At 40.6% G+C, this 27,868-nt stretch overlaps 1 protein-coding gene across 2 annotated transcripts in view; it reads right to left on the reverse strand.

Annotated features, from left to right (window-relative positions):
* LOC126334760 (uncharacterized) overlaps nt 1-27,868 on the reverse strand; it is a 367,149-nt gene that overhangs the window by 69,465 nt on the left and 269,816 nt on the right. For both annotated transcript variants that reach the window (XM_049997335.1, XM_049997333.1), the window contains exons 12-16: nt 27,452-27,621; nt 26,938-27,046; nt 18,782-18,978; nt 18,402-18,537; nt 562-857 (exon numbers count right to left, since the gene is read on the reverse strand). In XM_049997335.1, coding sequence (XP_049853292.1) covers nt 562-857; nt 18,402-18,537; nt 18,782-18,978; nt 26,938-27,046; nt 27,452-27,621 — 908 coding nt within the window. The remainder of the gene's footprint in view (nt 1-561; nt 858-18,401; nt 18,538-18,781; nt 18,979-26,937; nt 27,047-27,451; nt 27,622-27,868) is intronic.

Below are 27,868 nucleotides of genomic sequence, written 5' to 3' on the forward strand. Positions count from 1 at the left end.
GTATTTTACCCTGTCACCTTTAGAATTTGAAAGAGAGCATTCCAGTTAACATTGTCAAAAGCTTTCTCTAAGTCTACAAATACTACAAACATAGGTTTGCCTTTCCTTAACCTACCTTCTATGAAAAGTCGTAGGGTCAGTATTGCCTCGCGTGTTCCTACATTGCTGAGCATAGTGTCTTTAATTGTAATTAATACAATTAATCAATTTCATTGTTTCAATTGTAATAATGCTGAACCCCATCTTCCAACATAACTACAGCCACTAAGAGTGAGTCCCAGGCCCTAGCTAATACAGCGGCATAAATGTGTTGCCAACCTTACGCATCTCACAAGGTGACACATGCAAAGCTTAGAGCCTCAGAGAGACTTCGCAGACACGCTGCACTTCAAAGGAGTGTGTATAGTAATAGTATGCATTAAAATAAATTGAGAGGACAAGCTGTAACTATGAATAATGTTTATATGTACTGTTACTGTCTTCTTATGACAAAAAGGAACATATATCTATTCTCTTAAATGTTAAGTGAATAAATTTAAAAATCAAATGCAAGCTACATACCATTCTCATAGGCTGCAGGTAAAAGGCGAGCAAATGTGCTAGTGCTCTTGCCGAGATTAGGGTTGCGCAGATTGTTGCACCTGCCAGTGATGCTGCGGTACGGGTATGCTGGATCACATGGAGCTCGGTCTTCTGGTGAATCACAGTCTGGTGAATATTCTCCAGTTGGTATGAATGGCCTGATGTCTATACTCTGCAGACCATTTGTGACAAAATCATCTCCTAAATCTGTAGAGAAGCCTAGGATATCATCTCTTACAGCATCGAACAGAGCCTGTCGGCGACTTCTCCGTAGTCTAAAAACATATAATCGAAACATTGACTGAAACAATTTCCCATTAAAATTAATTGAATATTTCACTTTTAAGTCACTATAGTATGTTAAAATGAATGAAACATTTCTGTGTAAAAATGATACTATATTCAACAGCTCACTGTCCATACTTTGCTTATAACATCTGTCCACAAAATTCCAGACATGCTGTACAGTCTAGCCTTCTGTCTAGCGTCTGGGAGGAAATCAATGTCCTACATGGCAATGAATTTTATTATTGTTGTTGTTATTTATATAATTGGAGAATGGAATAAGGATGTTGTAACTGATTATGAAGGTTATACATAAAGCCTTTGTCCAAAAAGACTAAAGCAGAGTGTATAAAATTATCAGTAGCAGTACATCTTTTCTTATTAAAGGATAACAGATTTTGAGTTAGTGTGTGGTAGGGTAATAGTGAAGAAGGAAGAACACTTTAAGCTTGATTGATAACTGTTTCTCACAGTGCACGAATAAATGTCACATATCATTCCCAAACACTCATGCTAAAGTGCCAATTAGAATATCTAATGTTGGTTGAGTTTTATCATATACGTTCAACATGTTTAAAACAGGAAAAAACAAACCTAGTGCATAATGACTAATTTCCCCTGCAGAGAAATACATATTTGTAGCACTGAAAGATAACAGAATAGGATTCTTCTGTACCATTCAAGGCTGTACAAGGTAGGCCTACACCATATCAATGGGACCACTCTTCATGTATAATGCACTTCGCACTAGGGTCAGGACAGAACTGATGGCCAGTATAGTTCCAAAAGCTACAGTTGTGTCATGTATTGTTATATGTTTCTATCAACAAAATGAATTTTTGCATCTTGAAGTTAAGAACTGACCAGTAATTCCGTCTCATAACTTTACAGTTTTTGCAAGTGAATATATCCTTTTCATACAAGTTCTCACAATGTCATAAAAACAGGTCATTTGGCCTTGTCATCAGTAGCAGCTAGGGTAATCTTAACTGGATTGTAGTCTGACTTCTAGTGCTGTTGTTCAAATAGACAGGCCGTAGAACCTCCAGAATCGTTAGTGTGCAGTTCTTATTTCTTTTCTATTGCTGTTAGCATGGGACCCTTTACTTGTTATGGGATGAATCACATCCTCAACTGTGAAACTATGTAGGGTCTCTACTTACTGGGCACCAGGGAGTGCAGTCATTGTTGTTTGCAAGTCATCTCTTTGTGAACAATATGTAATCAAATCTAGGGAGGACCACCACTCTGCCTCACTGCACTGTCCTCGATGTATAAAAACATTGTTGTCTCCATGTCACTGGTCTAAGTTAGTCCAGACAAACGAGGTTATTATTTCATCCACAAAGGATGACATTTTGAGGACTGTGGTTGAAAATTAAATAGAAATAAAACACTTTTTTACTTCAGACACTCATTTCTTATTCCAACATATGGCTCACTAGCTCACACCACCACTTTCAGGTAGTGAATTACAGAATTACATGCTTCACACCAATTTGGAGCACAGATACCTTTTCGCAGCAGGAGGCCAAGTGAGAAGTAGGTTATGCTTTATCTTTTGAGGAAAAGTAGAATCAAATAGGTACTGCAGACTGCAATTCACTGTACTCGTTCTTCATTGTACATGAGATATCACACTTGCGGCAACGTCAAGACAATAAGACTGACGCAAGTTGAAACTGAGTGAGCATTAAAGTTTAAGGATTTTTTAAAAAAGTATATGTTATTTTTGTACCCTTGTTCTTTGTTAGTCAAATTTGGTTCTATGTTTGTATTGTACTGTAGAATTTACACGTGTTCAGTTAACGTATATTAATTTTGAAAGTAAAGTGTGTAGTACATTCAAATCAAGTGTACATCATTTTACTGAAGAGGAAATCAGTTTCCTACAGTGCTGACATCAAACTGGACAATTATCTTCTACAAGTGTATTGCTACAAACCGATCACAATGGCTTCTAGCAATTCCATTTCTGTAAAAGAAGAACCTCAAACTCAACAGCAAGATTCTACTGCAACACCTGCAGTGACTGCAAGCAATGGCAATCACATGGGCATTAGGAATGTCAAGATTCTCCCATTTTAGCCTACAAATGTTCAATTGTGGTTAACAAAAGTGGAAGACATATTTGTTTCCACAGTATTATGTTGAACATGGAACAATTCATGTAGCTACTGCACAACTGGACTTAAGTGTTAGTGAACAACTAGCAGACATATTTCTCTAAACAGTCTTTCACAGTTCTAAAGCAAACAATTTTGCAGCATTTTGTGCTGTTGCCAGAATCACTTTTGCATAAGATCACTGATAGTGAAGCGGGTGCCAATGGTACCCACTCCCAAGTGCTCCGTTCACTGTGTGTGCTGGCTGGACAGGGCCTACAGTCAGAACAATCCCTCAAACTGTTTTGGCTCCATCATTTACCTCAGCAAAATTGAACTCTTTTATCAGTCTTCACAGATCTGCCTATAGGTAAACTCGCATGCAAAGCTGCTGCTATTGCTATTCCTTAATGTGAGAGCAATTGTGTCAGAGTTTATGGTGGGTTGCCCTGAACCAAACATAGCAGTGGCAGTTGCTTTGGGTGGCCCTGCATTGTGGATTACAATGCTACCATCCCAAAATTCAATGCTGGAGCCTTCTATGAGTAACTTAGTCAATGAGTTAGCTCACCTCAATGCTAGGTTGCAGAAGCAGGAAGAGGCAATGCATGCACCCATATGCAAAGATCAAGGCTGCAAATGGTGTCAGTTTCACTGATGTTTTGGTAAGGCTGCAACCAGATAATCCAAGCCATGTGCCTACACAAACTCCAAAGATGAGTGCCAGAAGGCCTGTGCACTCATCACCACCAGTTGACGCACATACAATCAATGCAAAAGACACAGTTTCTGCTGATTTGCCCTATGTGTACCTTCACTGTGGTGGATGTTGGCTGTGCTGTCTTGGGTGTTTACTTCTTAATTATTTCTCAGTACTGCCTGATTCAGTGAATCAGTGTCTATTTGTAAAGCTACACTCTCCTGTTCACTCTACTGCACCAGTTCGCATGTTGTGTGATGATGGTGGGTTACATCACATGGATATTTCTGTATTGACTGTGCCTGCTACATCAGCCCAACAATGTTTGCTATCACATCAACTTCCATGTGCAACACACATGCATTCATTACAAGACTAGAATCCAACAAAGGTTTTCACTGCTGTGGCCAGATTACAGGAGAGTTGTCAGTTAATGACAGTACAAATCTCAGAGATCTAAGCTCTCCACAAGGAGGAACTGAATGCCATTATGTTGCTGCATGAGGATAATGCCTCGCTGCATCAGTGGATCTCCACCATTTTCCAAATAACTAAATGTGGCCCAGGCCTGGCTACATGAACTTCACTGTACGGCTCCTGGATGAGATCTGTGTCTCACCACCATCAATTCTCCTCCAGCCAACAGAGGATGACGACCTTGGCCTGTGGCTGCTACAGGAATTTCCAGCACTTACAGACCCAGTCTTGGGTACGTGTAACCACTGCCAATCAATCCAGCATTTCATTCCCACTACCCCTGGCTATCCTGTTGCTGTGAAGCCCAGATTTCACCTGCATGTGGCTGAGTCAGAATTTAATATGATGCTTTCCGGTAGTTCAGTGGTTTGATCTCATGGGGGGGGGGGGGGGGGGGGGGGGGGGAGAGAGAGAGAGAGAGAGGGAAAAAAAAAATTCTGACTGCATGTGGCCGATGTATGTGTCTTCAGTGTTGTCAATTGTGCCACAGCTTTTTATCTGATTCCAGTGGCTAAGAAAGACAAACATAAAAGTGCCATTACTATTCAGATTTTTCAAGCACAACACTACGCCTTTTGGTTTGTGTAATGCCATGCAAACTTGGCAAGGCTTTATGCATAGGCCCTCCATGGGTTGTTGTTTATATTTTGCTATAGGGATGATCTTTTAATCCTCTCAAAGAGCCATGGGGAAAACTGAAAGCTTTGCGTCCAGTGTTCAAGAGTTTGAGAAATACGCATTTACCAGACAAAAAGTTCAGTTTCTCAGATGTGCTGTTTGTTTGTTTGTTTTGTTTTACAGCACAAAAACAATTAGGATCACACGTGCCTATTTCAAACCGTAGAACATGAGGACAAAGAGAGGAGTTAAAAACGACTACACATCAATTCCAGTCAACAGAGGAGAAGACAGCTAAACACAGGGACATAAAAAAAGGTCTATAAAATAGGCCATAGAGAAACGGAGGTGCAGAACTAAAAGTTAAATGGTCTTTGCCATACTGCTACAACAGATGAAAAGTACACGACGGTCAACAGTCCACATGTCATTCGCAACTGCCCCAACTCAAATGGCAAACACAAATGGGAATATAAGCAGTTAAAAAGAGGGCATTCCATCAGGAAATGGCAGACAGTCAAAAGTTGAGTGCAATGTGCACAGTGTGGTGGGGGAGCAGCACTTTGGTGATGACTAAAAAAGAGTGCCCAATACGCAACCTAGTTAAAATGATGTCCTTGTGGTGGAGGGCCAAAAGGAGGTCATCCAAGCCACTGGGAGAGGCTTGATAACCCGGAGCTTGTTTCCATCAATGGTGGACCAGTGCTGATGCTAAAGTGAGACCAGCTGCTGATAGACAGCAACACAGAGATCACCAGAGGGAATGTAAGAACACGTGCCCTGAGGTACAAGGACTGCAGCCTTGGCAGCAGTGTCAGCGGCCTTGTTTCCTGTCAGACTGATGTGGCCAGAAACACACATACAGTGGCTCCAACAAGAGTGAGAAAGTGACAGCTTTCCTGGACGTGTTACACTACAGGATGGATGGTGTGTACAGCAAACAGAGGCTTTGAAGGGTACTGAGAGAGTCTGAGCAGATGACACAATTGAAAAGTTTGTTCCGCCAGATGTACTGCATGGCCCGATACAGGGCAAAGAGCTCTGCTTTAAATACTGAGTAATAATCTGGAAGCAAACACTGAAAAACATCATCGCCAGTGACAAAGGCACACCCGACACCACGGTCAGTCTGAGAGCCATCAGTGTTCACAAAGGTACTATCGTGAAGTTCCATGCGAAGGTCATGAACCTGCAGGTGACAGAGCTAGGTTGGAGTGGTGTCTTTAGAAAGCAAATGAAGGCCAAGGTGAACAAGGGCCACCGCATGAAACCAAGGTGGTGAAGGGTTCACACCTGCCAGCAAAGTTGTAGGTGGTGTGAAGTTAAGCTGCCAGAGCAAGAGCCAAAAGCAACTCCATGAGGTAAAAGAGAAGAGGTATGCAACCCATACAGGCAATCAGAGGAGTCATCAAAGAAGGAGGCTTAGGGTGGGTGGCCACCTGTGGCAGACAAATGGCATGCATATCCACTGAGGAGAAAGTCTCGGCAGTGGGACAGATGTACTTCAGCAGCTTCTGCATACAGACTCAATTGGGCTAGTGTAAAAGGTGCTAGTGCCAAATGGATTCCACAATGGTGGATAGTATTGAGATGGCATAATATGAACGGATGGGCAGATGCATAAACAAAAGACCCATAGTCTAGTTTTGAACAGACAAGGGACCGGTACAAGTGGAGAAGGGTGGCTTGATCTGCATCCCAGGAAGTACCATTGAGGACACGTAGGACATTGATGGACCATATAAAGTAAACTGCAAGGTAAGACACGTGGTAGTATGAACAAAGTTTCCTATCGAGCATGAGCCCCAGGAATTTTGTAGTTTCAACGAACAGAAGGGCAACAGGCCCAAGGTGTAAAGATGGTGGAAGAAACCAACTTTGCCGCCAGAAATTCACACAAACAGTTTTGTCAGTGGAAAAACGAAAGCCACTGTCGATACTCCACAAGTAAAGACGATCAAGACATTGCTAAAGTCGCCACTCAATGAGACAAGACCTTGGAAAACTGCAACAGTGGCAAAATCGTCAATGAAAAGGGAGCTGCAGATGCCCAGTGGGAGACAGGCCATTATGGGGTTGATGGCGACAGCAAAGGGGACAACACTCAGTACGGAACCCTGATGAACACTGTTTACCTGGATAAAGGTGTCCAACAAGGCAGAACCCACACATACCTTGAAAACTTGATCTTTTAATAATTCCTGAAGGAAACGGGGCAGGCGGCCATGGAAGCCCCACATGTAGAGAGTAGGAGGATACCAGTCCATCAGCAGGTGTCATAGGCTTTCTCCAAATTGAAAACCATGGCCAAAGTCTGGGATTTCTGCAGAAAACCATTCATGTCATGGATGGACAAAGTAATGAAATGATCAACTTCACAATGGCACACTCAAAATCCACACTGTGCAGTGGTTAGTAAAGTGTGAGACTTGAGTCACTTAGCAACCAGGCACGTATCATGCATTCCATCACCTTGCAAACACAGATGGTGAGAGAAATGGGGCAGCAGCTAGAAGGAAGATGTTCATCCTTACAGGGGTTAGGTATGGGTATGACAGTGGTTTCATGGTAGTGTCTGGGAAATGTGCCCTCTGCCCAGATGCAGTCGTGTGTATTAAGCAGAAATTGCTTGCCCGCAAGAGAAAGGTGCTGCAACATCTGAATGTGAAGTGTCTGGCCCTAGGGTGGAGGAGTGGGATGCAGTAATGAAGGTGGCATTGTAACACCCACGATTCTGAGAAGAGAAGGGTATCACCCGAGCCTCCTCCACTTGTTTGTAATAGAGGAATGTATGGTGATAATGGGAGGAGCTCAAAATCTCTGCAAAATGGTGGCCAGGTGCTGGAGTTAGCAGTAGAGTGCACGATGACATTGTCTGCTACTGTCAGGCTGGAAATTGGGGAACGGATCTTGGTCCCAGAGAGCTGTCAGAGGCTGGCCAACACAATGGAAGAGGTAGTGGAACTGATAAAAGAACTAGTGAATGAAATCCAGCTAGCTTGTTTGCTATCCTGAAGAATGTGATAACACTGTGCTCCCATCTGTTTATAATGAACACAATTTGCCATCATAGGATCGCAGTTAAGAATGTAGAGAGCACTTCTCCGTGGATGAATTGACACAGTATGCCTCTGTCCAACAAGGGACCAGGATACTGCTTGGTAAAGAGGAAGTGGGAGGAATGGAACATTCTGAATGGTGAGGATAACGTTTGTAAGATATTCCACCTGGTGATCACAACTGAGGAAATGTTGTTCGTCAAGGAGGAGGTAGGCCTCCAGTTGGCCTTAGTAAGCTGCCATTTGGGTAAGCTGCTACTGGCAGAGGTGGCATAGGAGTCAGCAATATATAAGACACAGTACATCATGTACAACAAAGTTTGGAATTAAATCAAAATGTTAGAAGTAGTCAAAATCAAGCTACAATAGCCCTTTACAAAATAGTATTGTAAGGTGCTTAAAAATGTTATTAGGAAGGCAAAGAATATGTGGTATGCAAATAGAACAGCTAATTCACAGGATAAAATTAAAACCATATGTCAGTTGTGAAGGAAGTGTTTGGTCAACAGCACAAGCTTGGCAATATAAAGTCAGTTCGTAGTAAAAATATTTCTGTTACTGATAAATCAGATACATGTACAGTATTTAACAATCATTTTCTGAGCATTGCTGGCGAATTAAATAAAAATTTAGTTCCTACACGGAATCATATTACTTTCTTGGCAAATACCTTTGCGAGATTGATGTCTGAAATACTCCTCCGTGATACAGACAAGGGGCAGATTGAGTCAATAATTAAATCACTGAAGACTAAAAATTCTCACGGATATGATGGAGTGCCTAGCTGAATATTAAAGTACTGTGCTGCACGTGTTAGCCCCATATTTAGCCAAATTTGTAACTTTTCCTTCAGGAATGGTCAGTTTCCTGAACGATTTAAGTAGTCAGAAGTAAAGCCGCTTTATAAAAAGAGAGAAAGGGATAATGTAGACAATTTTAGACCTATTTCTATGTCACCACTGTTTGCTAAAGTTATTGGAAAGGCTATGTATATAAGGATAATTGATCATTTTATATCACACGATATGCTGTCAAATGTACGGTTCGGCTTTAGAAGTCATTTAACAACTGATAAAGCTTTATTCTCTTTTCTCTGTAAGGTACTGGATGGGTTGAAAAAAAGGTTTTGAATGCTAGGCATATTTTTTGATTTAACTAATGTGTTTGATTGTGTTGATCACAAAATATTGCTCCAGAACTTGGACCATTAAGGAATACGGGGAGTAGCTCACAACTGGTTCACCTCCTACTGTAGCAACAGACAGCAGAAGGTCATTACTCACAGTGTTGAGAATGGCTGTGATGTGGGGTCTGAGTGGGATACAGTCAAGTGTGGGGGTTCCCCAGAGATCAGTGTTGGGGCCACACCTGTCCTTTCTATATATAAATGATATGCCCTCTAGTATTAGGGGTAACTCTAAAATATTTCTGTTTGCTGATGACACTAGCTTGGTAGTCAGGGATGTTGTGTGCAACACTGGCTTGGTTTCAAATAGCGCAGTTCCTGGCGTAAGTTCATGGCTTGTAGCAAATAAACTATTACTAAATCACAGTAAGACTCAGTTTTTACAGTTTCTAACACACAATTCAACAAAACCTAATATTTTAATTTCACGCAGTGGGCATATGATTAGTGAAACTGAACAGTTCAAATTTCTAGGTGTTCAGATAGATAGTAAACTGTCATGGAAAGCCCATTTTCAGATCTTGTTCAAAGACGTAATGCTCCCATGTTTACTATTCAAATGGTATCTGAAGTGAGTGATCGTTCGACACAAAAATTAGTCTACTTTGCTTATTTTCATTCACTTATGTTGCATGGTATTATATTTTGGGTAACTCTTCCCATTCTAAAACGATATTTTTGGCTCAGAAACAGGCAGTTTCCTCATGAGTCACTCTTTCTATCTTGTCGATGCGTTCCTTCAAAAATTAAGCTGATTCTTATTGTATTGTTAATTGCATTTACTTAAACTTCACTTTTTTTGGGTTCATCTGATTTTATCTGTCATGTACTGAAACGTTCCATGACCTTGGATATTTGCTCCTCAGTTTGGTCCTACAGATATTGATGGGAGGGGAAAAAAAAGGGGGGGGGGACCCGAAAGGGAGCCATGTATAACCACACCGAGCAGCAGAAAGCTGGAGGAAGTATGCCCTGGTGGCATCATATGATGGAGGGATGTAACTGGTACAAAGGGAAAAGGTCAAGTGAGGAAGGATAAGGTGAACTGCAACAGCTTGAGGGCAGGTACTCAGGGAGATGGGTTGACCAAGAATACATCCCATGTCCTGTGAGATGGAATGCCAACCTCAGGGGAAGTTCAAAACGGAACAGGATGAAATGTGAGAGCACAAAGTGGTCCTGAGAATGCAATTTTGTTTCCTGAATGCAGAGAACAAGTGGACACAGCAATTCTAAGAAGAGCCGTAAATCCTAAGGAGAGCTGTAAATCATCTTTGTTGTACTGATGGCCACAAATGTTCCATTGGAGGAGAGTCATGATGGGTAAAAAATGAAGGGGTGTCATCACGGTGGCTGCCAAGTGCCAGCCTTCGAAGACTTGCTGCTACTGGGCACAGAGGCAGGAGGACCCTGCACAATGAGGTCTACAGAAGCGTCAGCACTCTTCTGCTGTTGGCCTGCAGAATCCAGGGCAGAAAAATGGTTGGTGGTGTGCACTGGCGACAAACAGAGGTTGGCCAGGTGATGGTATCACATGGCGACACTGTCGAAGAGGATCTCTGAGTCAGCGAAGGAGAAGACCATTTGCCTTTGTTTGAATTCTTCAAGCTTTTCCGGTTAGCAGAGGAAGACTGAGGTGTTGGTTGGCTGGAGGAACATAGGAAGTCTTCACAGGAGTATTCTATCTGTCATTTCCAGCCTGCTGGTTGAGTAGCTGGTGGCTTTGCCCCATGAGGCGAGAGTTTGGTGGTGTGTTGCACAGCTGGAGGAGGAGACAGGGATGCTACCATGACAGTGGGCAATTTGACAAGTGCGGTGCTAAATCTGAGGTTGCATATCTGCATGGCCATGCCTTTCACAGAGCGAGATGTAGCAAGAACATTACTATAGGTGCCAGATGGTAGCACACAGGGTTTTTGACTAGCCAACGACTTGCAAGCGGACGGGTAAGGTACTTTTTCTTTCATCCAGATCTCCTGGACAGCCTGCTCATCAAGATACTTGGGACAATGGTGGAAGGTGGCGACATGGCTGCCAGTGCAGTTGATGCAGCGGGGAGGAGGAGGCAGACAATCGCCCTAGTGAGCATCCCTCCCACAGGTTACACATTCTGCTAGGTGTTGACAGAACTCTAGAGTGTGGTTGTAACAATGACACTTGTAGCAGCACATAGGATTTGGAATATACTGTCTGACTGTGATAACTTCATAAACTGATCTTTGATGGAAGAACCACTCAATCAAATGTGAGAAGGAGAGTGCGTGTGGGCACTAAGGGGGCATCTACTTTTCTCATCACCCAATGGACGGCAATGACACTCTGGCCACAAAGGTATGTTTGGATTTCTGCCTATGTCAGACCATCAAGCACCCTAGTGTAAATAACACCACGGGAAGAATTCAGCATTCAATAGGCCTTGACACAAACAGGATAGCCATAGAGGAGCGAAGCTGCAATCAGATGTTGTGCTTGAGAATCAGAAGCAGTATCCAAAAGCAAAGTTCCATTGCGTAAATGAGAGCAGGATCTCATAGGGCCAGCAATTGCATCTACACCTCTCTGAATAGTACACAGATTTATTGTTGTGTAGGACTGACAGTTTTGTGTATGCGAAATCATGAGGAACCTTGGTGCAGCTGGGAGTGTCTTTGAATCGTTACCCTCATTCCATTTATGTCTTGTAGCTATTGCCTGTGAAGATGATTGGCTCATTGCGAGAAAATCCCCCATGACTGCCAGCATCACTGATGGTGCGCTCCACCCCCCCCCCCTCTCCCCCTCCAAATTGGACACCCACTTCAGAAGGGGCACACCCACCTTAGGTGATTGTTCACACATAAGGTCACACCTACCGAATACCTGAAAGAGGGACCAATTGGCAATTTGGGAAGTTATCAGCTGAGGAAATCACCCCTCCTTGGGCCTGGTCTGTACCTGGGGGTATGTGTGAACCCTACCTATCGACTTTGCGCTGGGAATTACCCATTGTCCAGTGACCTGTTACACGTCAGACATGTGGGCTGGCCTTCCAGGAGCACACAAGGAAGAAGAAGAAAAAGAGGAACTTCAAACGCCAAAGCAGAGGAAGGATAGGAGAAGGTGAACAGAGAATGAAAAAAGGAACAGTGGAGAGTATTCTGATATTGACTACCAAAAATGCAGAATACATTTCCAAAAACAGCCCAGACATGTTCCCCAAGGGAGAAGAAAAAGAACAGAAAGAGGATAAATATGCAGCATGGAAGGGAAAAGATGCTGCAAAGTCTGGAGACCCGTGCTAGCCAAGCACGAACTCTCCAAAGAGCGGTGAGCCCCCTGAGTGCTTGTACTACGTCGCTGCTTGAAAATGATATTATGCAGCTGTCATTACTGACCACATTCAGAGGTCTCTCGTGTGTCCTGGGGATGATTTGTTACAACAGACTTCATCTGCCTCACCCTTCAAAAACCTAGTACCCTCTTACTGACTGGCAAAAGCACATCAGAAACCAACGCATCCCCTGAACCTAGTACCCTCTTACTGACTGGCAAAAGCACATCAGAAACCAACGCATCCCCTGGACTTCCACAAGCATAACTGCTTTCAATTCCATGAAGACTGTGATTGCTAATGCTGCATTTATGCTCGCTGACACTGCATCTGCCCCTGCAACAGTATTTCTGAAGCACCTCTCACAGGGAGTCACTGGCTTGACCATCAAGCATTCCTAGCCATGTCTTGAGGGACCCACTGTGTTCATAGATCACAAGCACCTTATGTCAGTGTTTCACAGTCATGGAGCTCAGCTCCCCGTGCAATCTTGGCAGGTTGATTTCATTGCACAATTTACAACTGACATCTGACACATCTCCAGCCAGGACAACGTCATCGCTGATTGTTGGTCTCACAACTGTGCATCGATTGCAGCTGGTGGTGCCCTGGCTGTTGGTCAAGAATCAGATCCCTTCCTTCTTCAATGTCAGCTGGATACATCATCAAATAGTTTGCACCATGAACTCCTTCCTCTGCAAGGTTCTTGCCGAAAGGTATATATAGTGTGACATGTCATGCAATAAGGTTCGCCCCTTCTTCCAGCTAAATACAGCATTGCCACAAGTTTCCCCAAGTGAAGTTCCCTGATATCCCCCAGCTCCCAAACAAGTTTTAGCATTTTTCCCTGACAAATTTAGAGATCTCTAGTGTAAGTTGAGGATCTGTCTTTGCAGCTACGGAACAAGAAACAATAGTGCAAATGAGGAAATATCTAAAAAATACTTGCAAGCAGATGGCGTTTCCTGGTGTCAGCAAAAATCTTAAGTACTAACATTAACATCTTTTGTAATGAACTGTTTTTAGATGGAGAAAGCAACCCAAACAATACATGTGTTTCATTAAGACCACTGATGTTATTTCATTTCAATAAAACTAAACACAACACATTTGGTGACAAAAATATGTGTCTTCTTGGAGTTGCATGACAAGACGGGACAGCTACAAACAACACTGTAGATGACCACCAATAAAATGTTGGTTCTACTATGTTCATTATTATCAGTTATAACCCACTGTGTTGTTTCCATTATTGTGCATGTATTTTGTGATTTTTCCTTCAAGAAATATATGAATACATAGCATACAAACTTCCAGCAACTGGCACAATTTTCTTCTTCCATACTTTCTAACATATAAACTACTTTTTAAGTGGCAAAATGTACTAGAACAAATAAAATGTCTGCAAAACACCACACTGCAAAATTACTTGAGGGGAGACAGTGGCAATTCCTAAAATCCATTGCCCATGGCCTCTGGCCTTCTGAAGAACATCACAGTCCTGGGTCTGTTGATAAACCATGAAAATCTGCTGCATACACCCCATACAAACAGATATAGCCTGCAGGCAGATTGGTGAGTCTAGATCTGATGGGCTGGGCCTGCACATTACTGGGAACCGAATGGCTTCAGTTTGGCAGGCCAGATCTATTACAGATACCATCAGAAACAGGCTGCAGTTTTGGCTCGTAGCAGCTATTAATGACCCAAAGACCGCAAGTTGATGAAATGAGACCACAGTGATCAACTCAAGCAAAAGATAACTTATTCAAATATTCTGAGAATCAATAATAATGATAAAAGACAGAAACTCACCATAAAGATGATCACTGAGCCACAGACAGGCATATAGAAAAGACAATCACACTCTCGCAACAACATATTCAGCCATAGCTTTTGTCAGAAAATGAGAACACACACACATTCACGCAATCACTAGACACAACCCACACACACATGACCCCTGCCTCTGGCCACTGCATCTACGGTCTCAGAGAATTGGATCCACAAAAGCCGCTCCTCATGCCTCCCTGCCTCTCATCGGCAGCTGCTAGACTAATGGCAAGAAATGGTGGCAGCACTGACTGCAACTGAAGTTGGTAGAAAGGGAGAAGCAGTAGTAATGAGGAGTAGGGAAGCAGCGCACATATTCAGCTGCTCCAGCCAATGATGATGCATGAAATCTCAGTAAGTAAACCGTTTCATCTAGTGAAACAAAAATGAGATTTTTCCCATGTTTTTTTTTTTTTTTTTTTTCAAATTTCTCCAATGTGTTTGAAATTCCCTGATTTCCAAAAGCTGTGGCAACCCTGAAATAGCACTGCCCCATTTTTGACATTTTTTGCAACTTGTTTCACCCAGGCATCAAGGCTAGTGTTAAATTAGTAGCTAATAAAGTTGTCTGGGCGAGACTGCAAAGGGATTGTTGACAGTGGGTGAAGTGTTGTCACATATGTCAATCTTCAAAAATTGCTCACCATGTTTCTGTTCCTATCTCTTCTTTCCTCTCCCCTTCTGGGAGATGTACACACATCCACTTCGATATTGTTGGCCCTTTCCTCCCCTCTTGTGGTTTCTGCTACCTTGTGACAATAACAGACAGATTCACAAGCTTGTTTAAGGTTGTTCCATTGCTGCTCTCTTCCTTGCCCATTCCTGCTCTCTTCCTTCATTCATGTCCCCAGTCACACTACCCCTACTTCAAACAATATATACAAAGAAGCTCTGTAAGTCAAAAACAAATTCCATGTGTACAAAGTCTTGGGGACAGCTATAAATAAAAACCCTGACAATGTCAGGTTTCTCAGTAAGTTGTAGACTATGTTTCAAAGCTGTGGGAACATCAATTTACTTCCCGGAGTAGGTCAGAGTTACTCTCACTATCAAATTCAGATACTTTCTTGGTTGTCCCCAAATGCTTCTTGAGTAGTATTTCATGCAGACACAGACCATATCAAGGATTCTTTTGTGGTAAGGTGTAATTCATTTATATTAGAACTGTGCATGTTTCCATAGTGCCTGTCACTGGTTTATTGATTATAACAGAAAAACAAAATAGAGAAATTAAGCATCAACAGCATATTCCACCACATCAACTAAAACAGTCTGATGATGCTTGGTCTGCTTTGTGATTCCATGCCTGTAGAAATTTACTAGTTTGGCAATAGTTTGGCAATCAGTCTAAGTGTAAAGTATATTTTCAGTTACAAAAGCTTTTCATGATGGTTGCTCAATAAGGAGCAAGAAAGGTACATGTCTGTGGGTGCACGATAAGAATAAGTGTGATAGCAACACTTGATGCTGTTTCTTTGGTTGGCTTTCTTACATGGCGAGTACAAGGCATCTCTGTTGTTGGCAACAGATGCCAACTGTGATGTCACACACGTGGGATACAGTTTGTAAAAGAAAACACTTTCTTTGTGCTGCCAGATAAGTAACATTGAATTCTGAGGACTCACATTGGTCATTGCTGTTTCTTTCTATTTTCCTCAAGATTGTCTACAGAAAGTAAATGGCTCATGAAGGTCAAATGGCTGCAGGTCATCACATTTGTCAGTCACTGGGTATACTAACTTAACCATAGTTATAAACCATAAAAACCTTCGTCATCAAATCCCATTAGTCTTCTTGAAAGTGGTGAATACATCACATTGAAACTATCCTATTTGAAATGAAAGAGCTATTAGGTAAACATTAACATTGACACTCAACAAGTTTGATGAAAGAATATGCATGAAGAGCTACATGAATTTGCAGTTCTCATATTCATTCCATGGGGTGGACATAAACAACCTTATAATTAGGACAGAGGGGACACAATCAAACACACTTCACCATGGGGCAACAGATTGGAATCGCTCCATTCTGGGACAACAGTCATAAAAGTACAACAAATAATTGACAATTGCATGGTAGTCAAAAGCTGTGGAGGCCCCCCAAAAACTTTTTGGGTCTAATGACACTCATTTGCAGGACACCAAGAAATTTGGACAAGGTGCACTAACCATTACATTGATGTTGTCAACTCAACTGATGTTGGGGGCACGAATTTGAAGCATTTGCAATAAAAACTAAATTGAGGAAAGTGTGTTTAAAATTTGATTTTCATTTTCTTTTTCACCAATGTCTTAGTTCACATTTACTGATAGTCTGTGCTTATTACAATAAAAGTTCATTAGCAGTACATTAGCAAAAATTAAAACATGTGACCTATAGATATCATTACTAACAACGTTGTGTCTTATTTTACTACATGTCAACTATCTCACCACAGTGCTTTTTCTGCATGACAGCTTAAGCGAACACCACAGAAAATTCACATAAAATGTAACCACTCATGGATAGGAAATTGAAGTTTGCCTAGCTTTGACTGTTAAGCTGAAACCATTATTTTCAGCTAATTTAAGTAGTAGTTATGGTTTTGGGCACAACAGGTATTAAATAAGTTATTCTAACTGTACAGACTTCTGTGTGCTCATCACTGATTGCTATTGTTTTATGGTTGTAGCTCAACAATAATGCATTTCTGACCTATGATTAACTTAAATATTTTGCTCAAACTGTTTTACCCCAACTTAGTCTGCCTTATTGTCAGGTTGTTTTTCCTCACATTGTATACACTCTGTCACAGACATATTGTACCAGTGCTAGTACTCAAAACTGAGGCATGCAAGTTTTTTGAGTAAAATACATGTAAAATTTAATGGTGAAGCTCATGCTGCCTGTATTCTGTTGGAAACTTAAGAATGTCCTCTTCAGAACTGAAGCTGGGAACATGGAAAAAATTTAATACAGTTACAGACAGCTCTCAAAACTGACCATTTAGTGGTTCAAAATGGTTCAAATGACTCTGAGCGCTATGGGACTTAACATCTACGGTCATCAGTCACCTAGAACTTAGAACTACTTAAACCTAACTAACCTAAGGACATCACACAACACCCAGTCATCACGGACCATTTAGTGGGTGGAAAGAGTTTTTGCATGTTGCAAGAAGACAATTTTGCTGGCGCAGATGTGTTAGGTTTTTAAGTTAAATTATTTGCTTGAAAATTCATTTTTGGTTTTCTACTCAAGGATAAATCTTTTTTACACCTCCCGTTACAACAGATTTTTTTTTTTTCATTTGAAATGTACAATAAAATATAATTTTCTTGTTTAGTAATCACTGCAAAAGAACACATTACCTGGTTTCAGTTTACTATAATGTATGCTATTAATGCTTTCTGTCTTGTTCAGGTAATAGCATACCTGGCCATTATGCACTTCAGATATTCTGAAATATCAATACAGCTGGCTACAACCAGAATGCATGCTGAATTTCATTTAAAATTTAATATGCTGTTGAAAGAGACTGTTGAAATAATGTCTTTTTGATATGACCAAAAAATTAATGGTGGTGAGTTAAATTTGGTCACACTTCTGGTGATTCATTGATGGAGTTAAATTTAGTTACGTTTCAGGTGATTCACTGACTGGAATTTGTTTTACATGAAGTGCATATCACCACCATTTGAGATTCTGAAGCTGACCTCATTTCTGTAAGTTTCTATTAGACTCAATATAGTGCAAATTTCACCATTAAATTTGTTATTTATGACTTACTTGTATATCAATCATGCTTCTCTAACAACAATATTGTTTCACATCTGCCTAGTAATGTAATGGTATTGTAATATTCAAACTTCTTGATGCAGGAATATATTTTAAAATAAATAAAATCAGCTATTCAAGTAATGCTGAGTAAGCAAAATGACACAATTTCAGAGACTTTACTGGTATCATACAGATACAATTTTATGTATATTGACAGAATCAGATGGTGAAAATTTGTACCAATGCCAGGAATTGAATCTGGGTCTCCTGCTTGCTAGGCAGGTGCATTAGTCTGCCTGCCAGCCAGCCAGTTTACTAGGCAGTCAGGTTAATGTGCCTGCCTAGTAAGCAAGAGACCCAGGTTCAATTCCTGACTTTGGTACAAATTTTCACTTGCTGCTCCTGACTATGCACATATAATGTCGAATACTGTTACAACTTAATGCAACTGGATTACACAATTCTGATGTAAGTTACTCCTTACCTCTGCAATGAATTAAGAATTTCTTCAGATGCAAATTCCAGCAATATTGATGTGTTAGCTAAATGAAGAGAGTATTTATTGGCTTTACTGAATGCAGCAGCTGTACCAACAGGAGACTTTGGATCTGCTCCTCCATCTAATGAAATACAAACAGTTCATAATGAAAAAGGGCAAAATATAAGTATTTCATATTGAAAGTATCTAACTTATTTTGTTCATCATAATAAATGTTTTTGGAAAGCCCGCCAGTGTCACTCATGATTTAAATAATGAAAAATGAACCAGTTACCAACTTCTATAAATACTGATTGCTGCTGTTTGAGTGAGATAGAAACAGACCCACAAACCATATTGTTCTAAAATGGTAGATAGTGTCTTACTTTTCTTCCAAAATTCATATTCCTTCTGCTGACGCTCTGTGCGGTATTCCTCTGCTTTCTCCATAGCTTGCATTAATAAGTCTGTTGGGAACAGTTCAACAGCTTTCACTTTAATATCACGTGAACTTATTACTTCATCATCAAGCCAGGCAGACAAGTCAAGTCTTGGTTGCAGTTCACATGAAATCCGTACATTCCTGCATTCACAGAAATTTAACATTATACATATAGATGCTAAGTCAAATAAGTAATTAATTTAAATAATTGGCTTTTGAAGGAGAATTTTTAATGGCCCGTACTTAATTTTTCTCACATTGACAACAGTAAGATAAACACAATCGAATGAGATATGAAGAATTTCTTATAATTCATATTTTTGGAATAAATACTTCTTGCCATAAAATTGTCTCTTGACATGACAGTGAAGATAAAATAAAGGAAAAAATTTCTGTCTTCATGTCAACAGACTGGAATTCCATAATGTGAATTTTTGACAACTAAGCATAAAAGTATTTATTATTAAACAACTTTACTTGAGAAAATATAGTAGTTTGCAAATGGCCTTAAGTGGCTCTGATAGATCCTTTGTAAAGAATATAAATAGGTTAAGTGTCAAAATTTGGAAGCTCCATCATAGCAGTTTTCGCATTCTTTGTTTATTTCCTTTCCCACTGACATGACTATTTGTGAACATGAATGAGTTTGGTCAGATTCACAATATTTGCTCTTAAGACAGAAGATACTTTATTAATCTTTGTAACAAAACAAAAAAACTCTGCTCTGGATTCTGAAAGGTATAAATTAAGTAACAATACTTTCTGATTTCTTGCGATAAGTTTGTGACATGCATAGATGTCCACAGAACTGTTTTCAAGGTAGAACAACATTCTAAAATTGTCATTTCTTTACATAACTGGATCTGGGACTTTAAAGACATGTTAAGCCTATACAGATACACATTTATTATATCCCAAATTCCAGGATGGAATAACGACAACATTTTGAAAAGGCTAGATTGCTACTCATCATATAGAGGAGATGTTGAGTCGTAGACAGACACAACAAGCACACACACACACACACACACACACACACACACACACACACACACACACACACACACACAGACCATTGTGTCTCTGGCCAGATGGACTGCAGGCAACTGTGTGTGATGGGAGAGTCTGGGTATGGAACGAAGGAAGAGTCAGGGGTGGGGAGGGGAAGGGATAGCAGGATAGTGGTAGGGGAAGATGTGCTGCTTGTGGGAGCATGCAGGAACATGGTGGGGATAGGGCAGGGATGTATGTACACTCAGGAGGTTTGGCTTGGGGTGGGAGAAGCAAAAAAAGAGAGAATTATAGGAGGGAAAAGAAAGAGAGAGGTATAGGTGGAGAGAAAAGAGAAATAGAGAGACTAGTGGGTGTGTTGGTGGAATCGAGGACTATAGAAGGCTGTTTAGTGCTGGAGTGAGAGCAAGGGAGGAGACAGGTGGGTGAAGGACAGGGACTAGTGTAGGTTGAGACCAGGGGGGTAATAGGAAAGCAAGAAATATTACAGGGAGAGTTCCCAATTGCACAATTCAGAAGAGTTGGTGCTCATAGGAAGGATCCAGATAGCATAGGCTGTGAAGAAGTCGTTGAAGTGAAGCACATTCCTTTGTGCTCCCAGAAGCAGCACTGTACCCTCCCCAACACAGTCTCCTTCTTACCTCCACCACCCAGACTGCTTCTCCCTTCAGGTGCAGCTGCCCAAAGTCCAGCCTCAGTGGCCAGAGACAGCTGTCATGTGTGTGTGAATTGTGGTTGTGTGAATGTGTGTGTGTTTTCAACATTAGAAGAAGACCTTTTGGCTGTAAGCTTACTTGTTTAGCAGTCTTTCAGTTGTGCCTGTCTGCAACACCACATCTCTTTTATACGGTGAATTATCCACTCAATATTTCTGTATCTACATCTACATCTATACTCTGCAAAGCACCATGAGATGCAAAGCAGAGGGTGTGTCCCATTGTACCAGTTATGGAGATTTATTCCTCTTCAATTCACCTATGGATTGTGGGAAGAATGATTGTTTGAATGCCTCTGTATGTGTGCAACAATTACTCTAATCTTACTCTCACAATCCCTATGTGAGCAATATGTAAGGGGTTGTAGTATATTCCTACAGTAACCAATTAAAACTGGTTCTTGAAGCTTTGTTAATAGATTTTTTCGGCATAGTTTACATCTACCTTCAATAGTCTTCCAGTTCAGTTTTTCCGTATCTCCATGACACTCTCCCACAGATTAAACAAGTCTGTGACCATTTGTGCTGCCCTTCTCTGTATATGTTCAATACCCCTGTTAGTCTTATATGGTACAGGTCTCTCACACTTGAGCAATATTCTAGAACAGGTCACATGAGTGATTTGTAAGCAATCTCCTTTGTAGGCTGATTGCACTTCCCCAGTATTCTACCAATAAACTGAAGTCTACTACCTGCTTTACCCCACGGCTGAACCTATGTGATCATTCCATTTCATATCCCTACAAAGTGTTATACCCAGGTATATGTATGAGGTGGCTGATTCCAACAGTAACTTATTGAGATTATAGTCATAGGATGCTACATTTTTTTCATTTTGTGATGTGCAAAATTTTACATTTCTGAACGTTTAAAGCAAGGCACCAATCTCTGCACTGCGTTAAAATCTTATCAAGATCTGACTAAGTATTTGGGCAGTACTTCATTACAGATAACTGCATCATCTGAAAAAGCCTGATTTTACTGTCTGGCAGGTCATTGATATACAACATGAACAGCATGGGTCCCAACACACTTCTCTGTGGCACACCCAAGGTTATTTCTACATATGATACTGACTCTCCATCCAAGATAACATGCTGCATCCTCCCTACCAAAACGTCATAAATCCAGTCAAAAACTTCACTTGATACCCTACCTCACCGTACTTTTGACAATAAGCATAGGTGCAGTAATGCTTTTCGGAAATCAAGAAATACTGGATCTACCTGGTTGCCTTCATCCAAAGCTTTCAGTATGTCATGTGAGAAAAGTGCAAGTTGGGTTTCACATGATTGATGTTTTCAATATCGATGCTGGTCAGCACTGAGGAGATTATACTGATCAAGATCTCTCAGTATGTTTGAGCTCAGAATATGTTCTAAGCTTCTACAACAAGTAAATGTCAAGGATACTGGATGGTAATTCTTGTGGATAACTTTAAATACCCTTCTTGTAGATAGGTGTGACCTGTGCCTCTTTCCAAGAACTGGGCCATGGTTTTTTGTTTGAGAGATCCATGACAGCTTATAGTTAGAAGAGGGGCTAACTCAGCTGCAAATTCAGTATAGAATCTTATAGGGATTCTATTGGGGCCTGGAGCTTTTTTCAATTTTAATGATTTCAGATGTTTCTCAACACCACTGACACTAATACCTATTTCATTCATCTTTTCAATGGTATGAGGATTAAATTGGGACAGTTCTGAGTTTTCCTTTGTAAATGAACATTTGAGAAAGGAGTTAAGCATTTCAGCTTTTGCTTTGCTACTCTCAATTTCAGTTCATCTCATTCACTAGGGACTGGACACACTTTGGTGTCACTAATGGCCTTCACACATACAACCAGAATGTTTTTGGGTTTTGTGAAAGATCACTTGACAATATTCTGCTGCAGTAGACACTGAAAGCTTCTTGCATTGCTCTCTTGACAGCCAAACAGGTTTATTTCAGCATCTGTCTATGTATAGCCCCATGCTTCACTTTACACTCAGGAGTAATCTGTGCTTCTTTAAAAGCTTATTTACAGTGGCTGTATATTATGGAAGTTCCCTTCCATTATGAACTGTTCTACTGGGTACATATCTATTCAGTGCATGCATTGTTGCCACAAAGATGTCATTGTCACTGACATCAGTTTTAATGTAGACATTCTCAAAGAGCTCAGATCTATTTGTTGCCATTAGGTCCAATATATTTCCATCGTGAATGTGTTCCCTAACTATCTGTTGTAGGCAGTTTTCAGAGAAGGCATTTAGTAAAGTTTCACAGGATGTATTATCATGCCCACCACTAACAAAACTGTAATATTACCAATTAATTGTTGGACAATTAAAGTCTCTACTGTTGATTACAGTATGATTGGGGAACTTAAGTACAAGTGAACTATGGTTTTCTCTAAAGTTTTCAGTTACTTCAGGAGATGAATCTGGTGAGCAACAGAAGAATGCAACAATAATTTTATGCCCACCCCTGATATTGAGTCTTGTCCAAATAATCTCACATGCAACTTCAATTTCGCTGCCTATGGATCTGTGTTTGTTGTTTACTGTGACAAATACACCACTTCCATTTCCCATTTGCCTATCCTTTCACTATACATTTAAAATTTCCCCAAAAATTTCGCTGGTTTCAACCAGCTTTCTGTACCTAGTTTTATCTGAACTTCACTGCTTTCCATGAGTATTTCAAACTCTGGCACTTCATTGCGAATGCTTTGGCAATTTACCATTAGGATTTTAATACTCTCACCTGTGGGAGGCATTTCTTTGCATCTTACACTGATACTTCTGGGTTTCTTACAGCTATAGTTATCAGGATTGGATGGAGAGTCAACTAATCTAAAAAAAATCCTTGTGTTACAACCCACACACAGTCAGCTACCTGTGTAGCAGCCTCTGATGTGTAGTGCACACCTGACCTATTTAGGGGAACCCTACAGTTCTCAACCCTATGGAGCAAGTCCAGCAAGTCGCAGCCTAACTTCTCACAGAACCTTCAAGGTTCGACTCAGAACCAGAGGGCTACAATTAGTTCTGGGAACAATGGTGGAAACTGTGAGCTTTGTTGACACTTCAAACACATTTTATTGACGGTAGATCACTATGATACCTAAAATGTAGAAATGAAATAATATATGCTAATAATTTCGGAGGACAGGAGAGCATTGAATTGTTGACAGGCACAAATAAGCTGAATACACAATTGCAGTCATGCAGGTTGACTGGTTTTGTTTGGTGGATATGGCAGACGGGGGAGGGGAGAAAAGAGACAGAGAGTAGGGGAAGGGTTGAGAAAGGGTGGCTGACAGCTCAGAAGGAGGCAGCAGATGTGTAAGACAGAAATATGAGAGGAAGAGGCAGCACATGCCCCAAATAGGAATGCAACACACAGATACTGGAGCCAATGCTTTCCTGCATCACATAATGATTATGGTGTGGGAGAGCAATCTGGAAGGAGGTGATAGGAAAGAGGAAGTAGAGACTGTTGCGAAAACGGTGTGGGTGTAGAGGGTTAAGGTTGACAGGACTGCAGAAAAGGATGTGTTGCAAAAATAGCACCAGTTCAGAAAAGCTGGTGCTATGAGGAAGAATCTAGATGGCAAAGTTGTGAAGCAGGCACTGAAATTGAGCATGCTGTACTCAGCAGTGTGTTCTGCCATTGGCTGGTCAACTGTGCTCTTGGCCATAGTTTTGTGGTGGCCTTTGATTCTGTTGGACAGCTAGTTGCTTGTCATGCCCACACAAAATGCTGTGCAGAAATTGCAGCAGAGCTGGTACATGGCACAGCTGCTTTCTCAGGTGACCCTGCCTCTGATGGGATATGATAGGCCTCTGATGGGAAGAGGCTGGATGTGATGGGTGGGTGAACTGGGCAGGTCTTGCACCTGGGTCTTCCACATGTTTATGATCCCTGTGGCAAGAGGCTGAGTGTGGGAATGATACAGTGATGGGCCAAGATGATGTGTAGGTTAGGAGGACAGTGGAACAGCACTTTAGGGGAGGTGGGAAGGACTGAGGGTAAGGTGTTCCTCATTGCCAGGCATGATGATAGATAGACAAAGCCCTGACAGAAACTATACTGCAGCTGCTCCAGTCCAGCATGATAATGGGTGATATGGGGGGGGGGGGGGGGGGGCAGGTTCCTATGCAGCTATTTCTTGGGGGTGTTGGGAGAATTGAGGATGTGTGAGGATACGGTGTGGAGAATCTTTTTGCAGACTAGTTTTGTGGGATAATGTCTGTGTGTAAAGGTCTTTGTGTGACAGCCAGCATGGACAAGGAAATTCCATTACTGCATATATGCAGTCCATAGGTAACCAGGCTTCCTGGGAGTGATTTTTTGGTAAGGAACAGATGACAGCAGTCAAAATGTTGGTACTGTAGATGGTTAGTGGACTTGATATGGGCTCAGGTATGCATGGAGCCATGAGACAGGCAGAGGTCCAGGAAGGTGGCATGTTGGCTTGAGGGCGACCAGGTGAAGCAGATCAGAAAGAAGGAAGTCTGTGGAGGAATGAGGGTAGTGAGGTGTGAACCTGGGTCCAAATCATGAAGATTTTCTCAACAAACCTGAAATTTAGTCAGCACAATGTGTGTGTGTGTGTGTGTGTGTGTGTGTGTGTGTGTGTGTGTGTGTGTGTGTGTGTGCGTGTGCGTGTGCGTGTGTGAGGGGGTAGTTAGAGAAAGGAGTCATCTGACAGCTAGCAAAGTTTGTAGTCTTTGTTTGTGTGCCTGTCAATGACTTAACACCTCATTATTCAGTGAGTTGTCATCTCTAATTCAAAATTATGTACTTTCTGCCTAGCTGACATTCTCTTTATTTTATGTATGATTGTACAATTTCAGGTTTAGGTCTTTTTAAGTATTTTATGGGTGATTTTTTAATGGTATATTATGCCACTGTCATTGGAGTTGTTGCAAAGCTGCACAATCTTAGAAGTAACATGCTCCCAAAATAGTGAAAAACTGTTTCTAATTTATTTTGTGACAATTACATGCAGGCACAGGAGCAAAGACGTACATGGCAGAATAAATCATTGAAGAAATGCTCATAAAATAATTGAAAATGGTCTAAGGCGGAAATTGTACCATCATACCTCAAATAAAGAGATGTCAGCTGCAGGCATGACAAAATCATTTAACACATTCCACCAGAACTTCACTGTTTTCACAGATTAACACATTTCTGTTTTTATTGTCATCTTAGCTTGTCTTCTATTTCCTTACACTTAGTTTTTGTTGCTGCTGCTCATGTTTATCTCATCTGTGTCTCTGGTTCTCCTTTCCTTACTCCAGTTTTACTGAATTCTATCTCATCTTAGGTTTCTCATGTGACCCTGCCTCTGATAGGATATGATAGGCCTCTGATGGGAACAGGCAGGGCATGATGGTTGTATTAGTAAAAAGCAATAAGGCGTGCCACTATATCTACAATATTTTAGTTTTCCAAATACACTTTTGTTATCTGCACAATCCAAATGCTCAACAGTCACAGAAAACACCCTCAGGAAAATTTTTCTTTCAAGTTCTAACATTTTTGAGGACATGTAAGAATTTAATTTTAACTTATCTAATACAGAACCCAGACTGAGAGGCACATGGCACTTTTTGCTCAGAGCACTAAGTCAGTATTCTATTCCAGGCTACTTGGGATTTTTTTTAAAGACTGATAGGAGCAAAATATCTCTGTAATTGGACGTGATTTGCTGATTTTGAGTTTCATAAAGACATGTAATTGCACCTTCGAGTTTGCCAGGAAAAATGTCTCATGCCAATGACTGATTTTAATTATAGTTGTTTCAAAGAAGTGCTATCGAAGCAGTACAATTTTGTAGTGCTCTGGTAGAAAACACCATCATAGTTAGAAAAGCATAATTTTTGGCAATATAATGTCATTTATAGTTTTTTAGTGGTCGTAATTTTTAAATTGATGGTTGCTGATGATGTAAACTAACTCATCAATTTTCATTACTACTGTACACTTTGTAAATCTTTTTCTGTACATTCTCTATGGACATTATCATTGTATAATTACAATGATCCTTTTATACAGGATGTTTGACTATCCAACACTAAATGATTATTATGTTTTCATTTGTTAACATTTGATCATCATGGCCAGATGAATAATTTATTGTTGTTTTCACATCTAAATTACTAAATGTTGTTTAGTCTGAAAATAAGCTGTGAATCACTATTGCATTACATTCTTTAACATTCAATGTTGTCTTACTGATCGGCATTATCAAATGTCACAGTTTATTGTCATATATTTGTAGGTAAACATGTAAGCAGTCTCTAAAACAACTAAAATTTTTTAATTAATAACAGTTGATGTAAATTATGTATTCTTTGTAAATATTGTGGGAATACTCACAGATAGGGGTCCTCTTGAATAAACACCCGTGACTGTACCTGTTCAAGAGTTGGCATGTTAGCACACAGCAAGCCAGCAAGAGTCACTTTTCTGAGTTCCTGTAGTTGTTCTGAAAGAATTAAAGATTAAGTACTACTAATAATAAATCTTTAAACATTTTAATAGCTTAAGTATATTGTATTCCCATTTACTGATAACTAAATATGAATATCTTATCAAAGAATCTAAGGCATGCCTGTAATTGGCCTTAGATGACTCCATGTCATCTAGCACGCGCCACAGTTAAGTTTGCAAATTTAGATACTCAAGGACAGTTACCTATTGCTGAAGTGTTAGAGCTCTAATTTTTGGCCTTCAAATGTGCACACTACAGCAAAATTTCCCCTCAGCTTAGAAAATAGAAAAAGTACGATATTTTACTAATTTGGTACTGATATAAAATGTGCACATATTCCACTATATTAAAAAAGTTGATATTTTAAATGTTATATCCTTTCACAGCATCTCTACTTACTTTTGCTGAATGATGAGGGAGGGAGATCATTCTCATACCAGAAGCGATCACTATTTCGTACTAACGCAAACTGGTGAGCCAATAGGCAGGTGAAGGTGGGGCCAACAATAGCCCCATCAAGTTCTGTCTCCAGCACACCACCAACAAACAGATCTATCAAGCTTGGATCACTGTAAATGAAAATAATTTTCTTTCTAAAAAAACTGTATGAAGGCAATTTTCAGTTGGTAAAATTGCTATCTGTGGACAGTAAATTGAACTGTAAACATAAATCTATAAAAAGTAAAAATAATCATAATTTATTCCCAGAAAGGTGTCAGAAAAAAATTCAGGATTGAGGGAAATAAGTCAATTTTCAGGAGCAGAGAAAACAAGGAAAATAGTGTTACGAGGTTTCCTGATAAAGATAGGTTTTTA

The sequence above is a fragment of the Schistocerca gregaria genome, chromosome 2 (assembly GCF_023897955.1).
Source record: "Schistocerca gregaria isolate iqSchGreg1 chromosome 2, iqSchGreg1.2, whole genome shotgun sequence".
Taxonomy (NCBI): domain Eukaryota; kingdom Metazoa; phylum Arthropoda; class Insecta; order Orthoptera; family Acrididae; genus Schistocerca; species Schistocerca gregaria.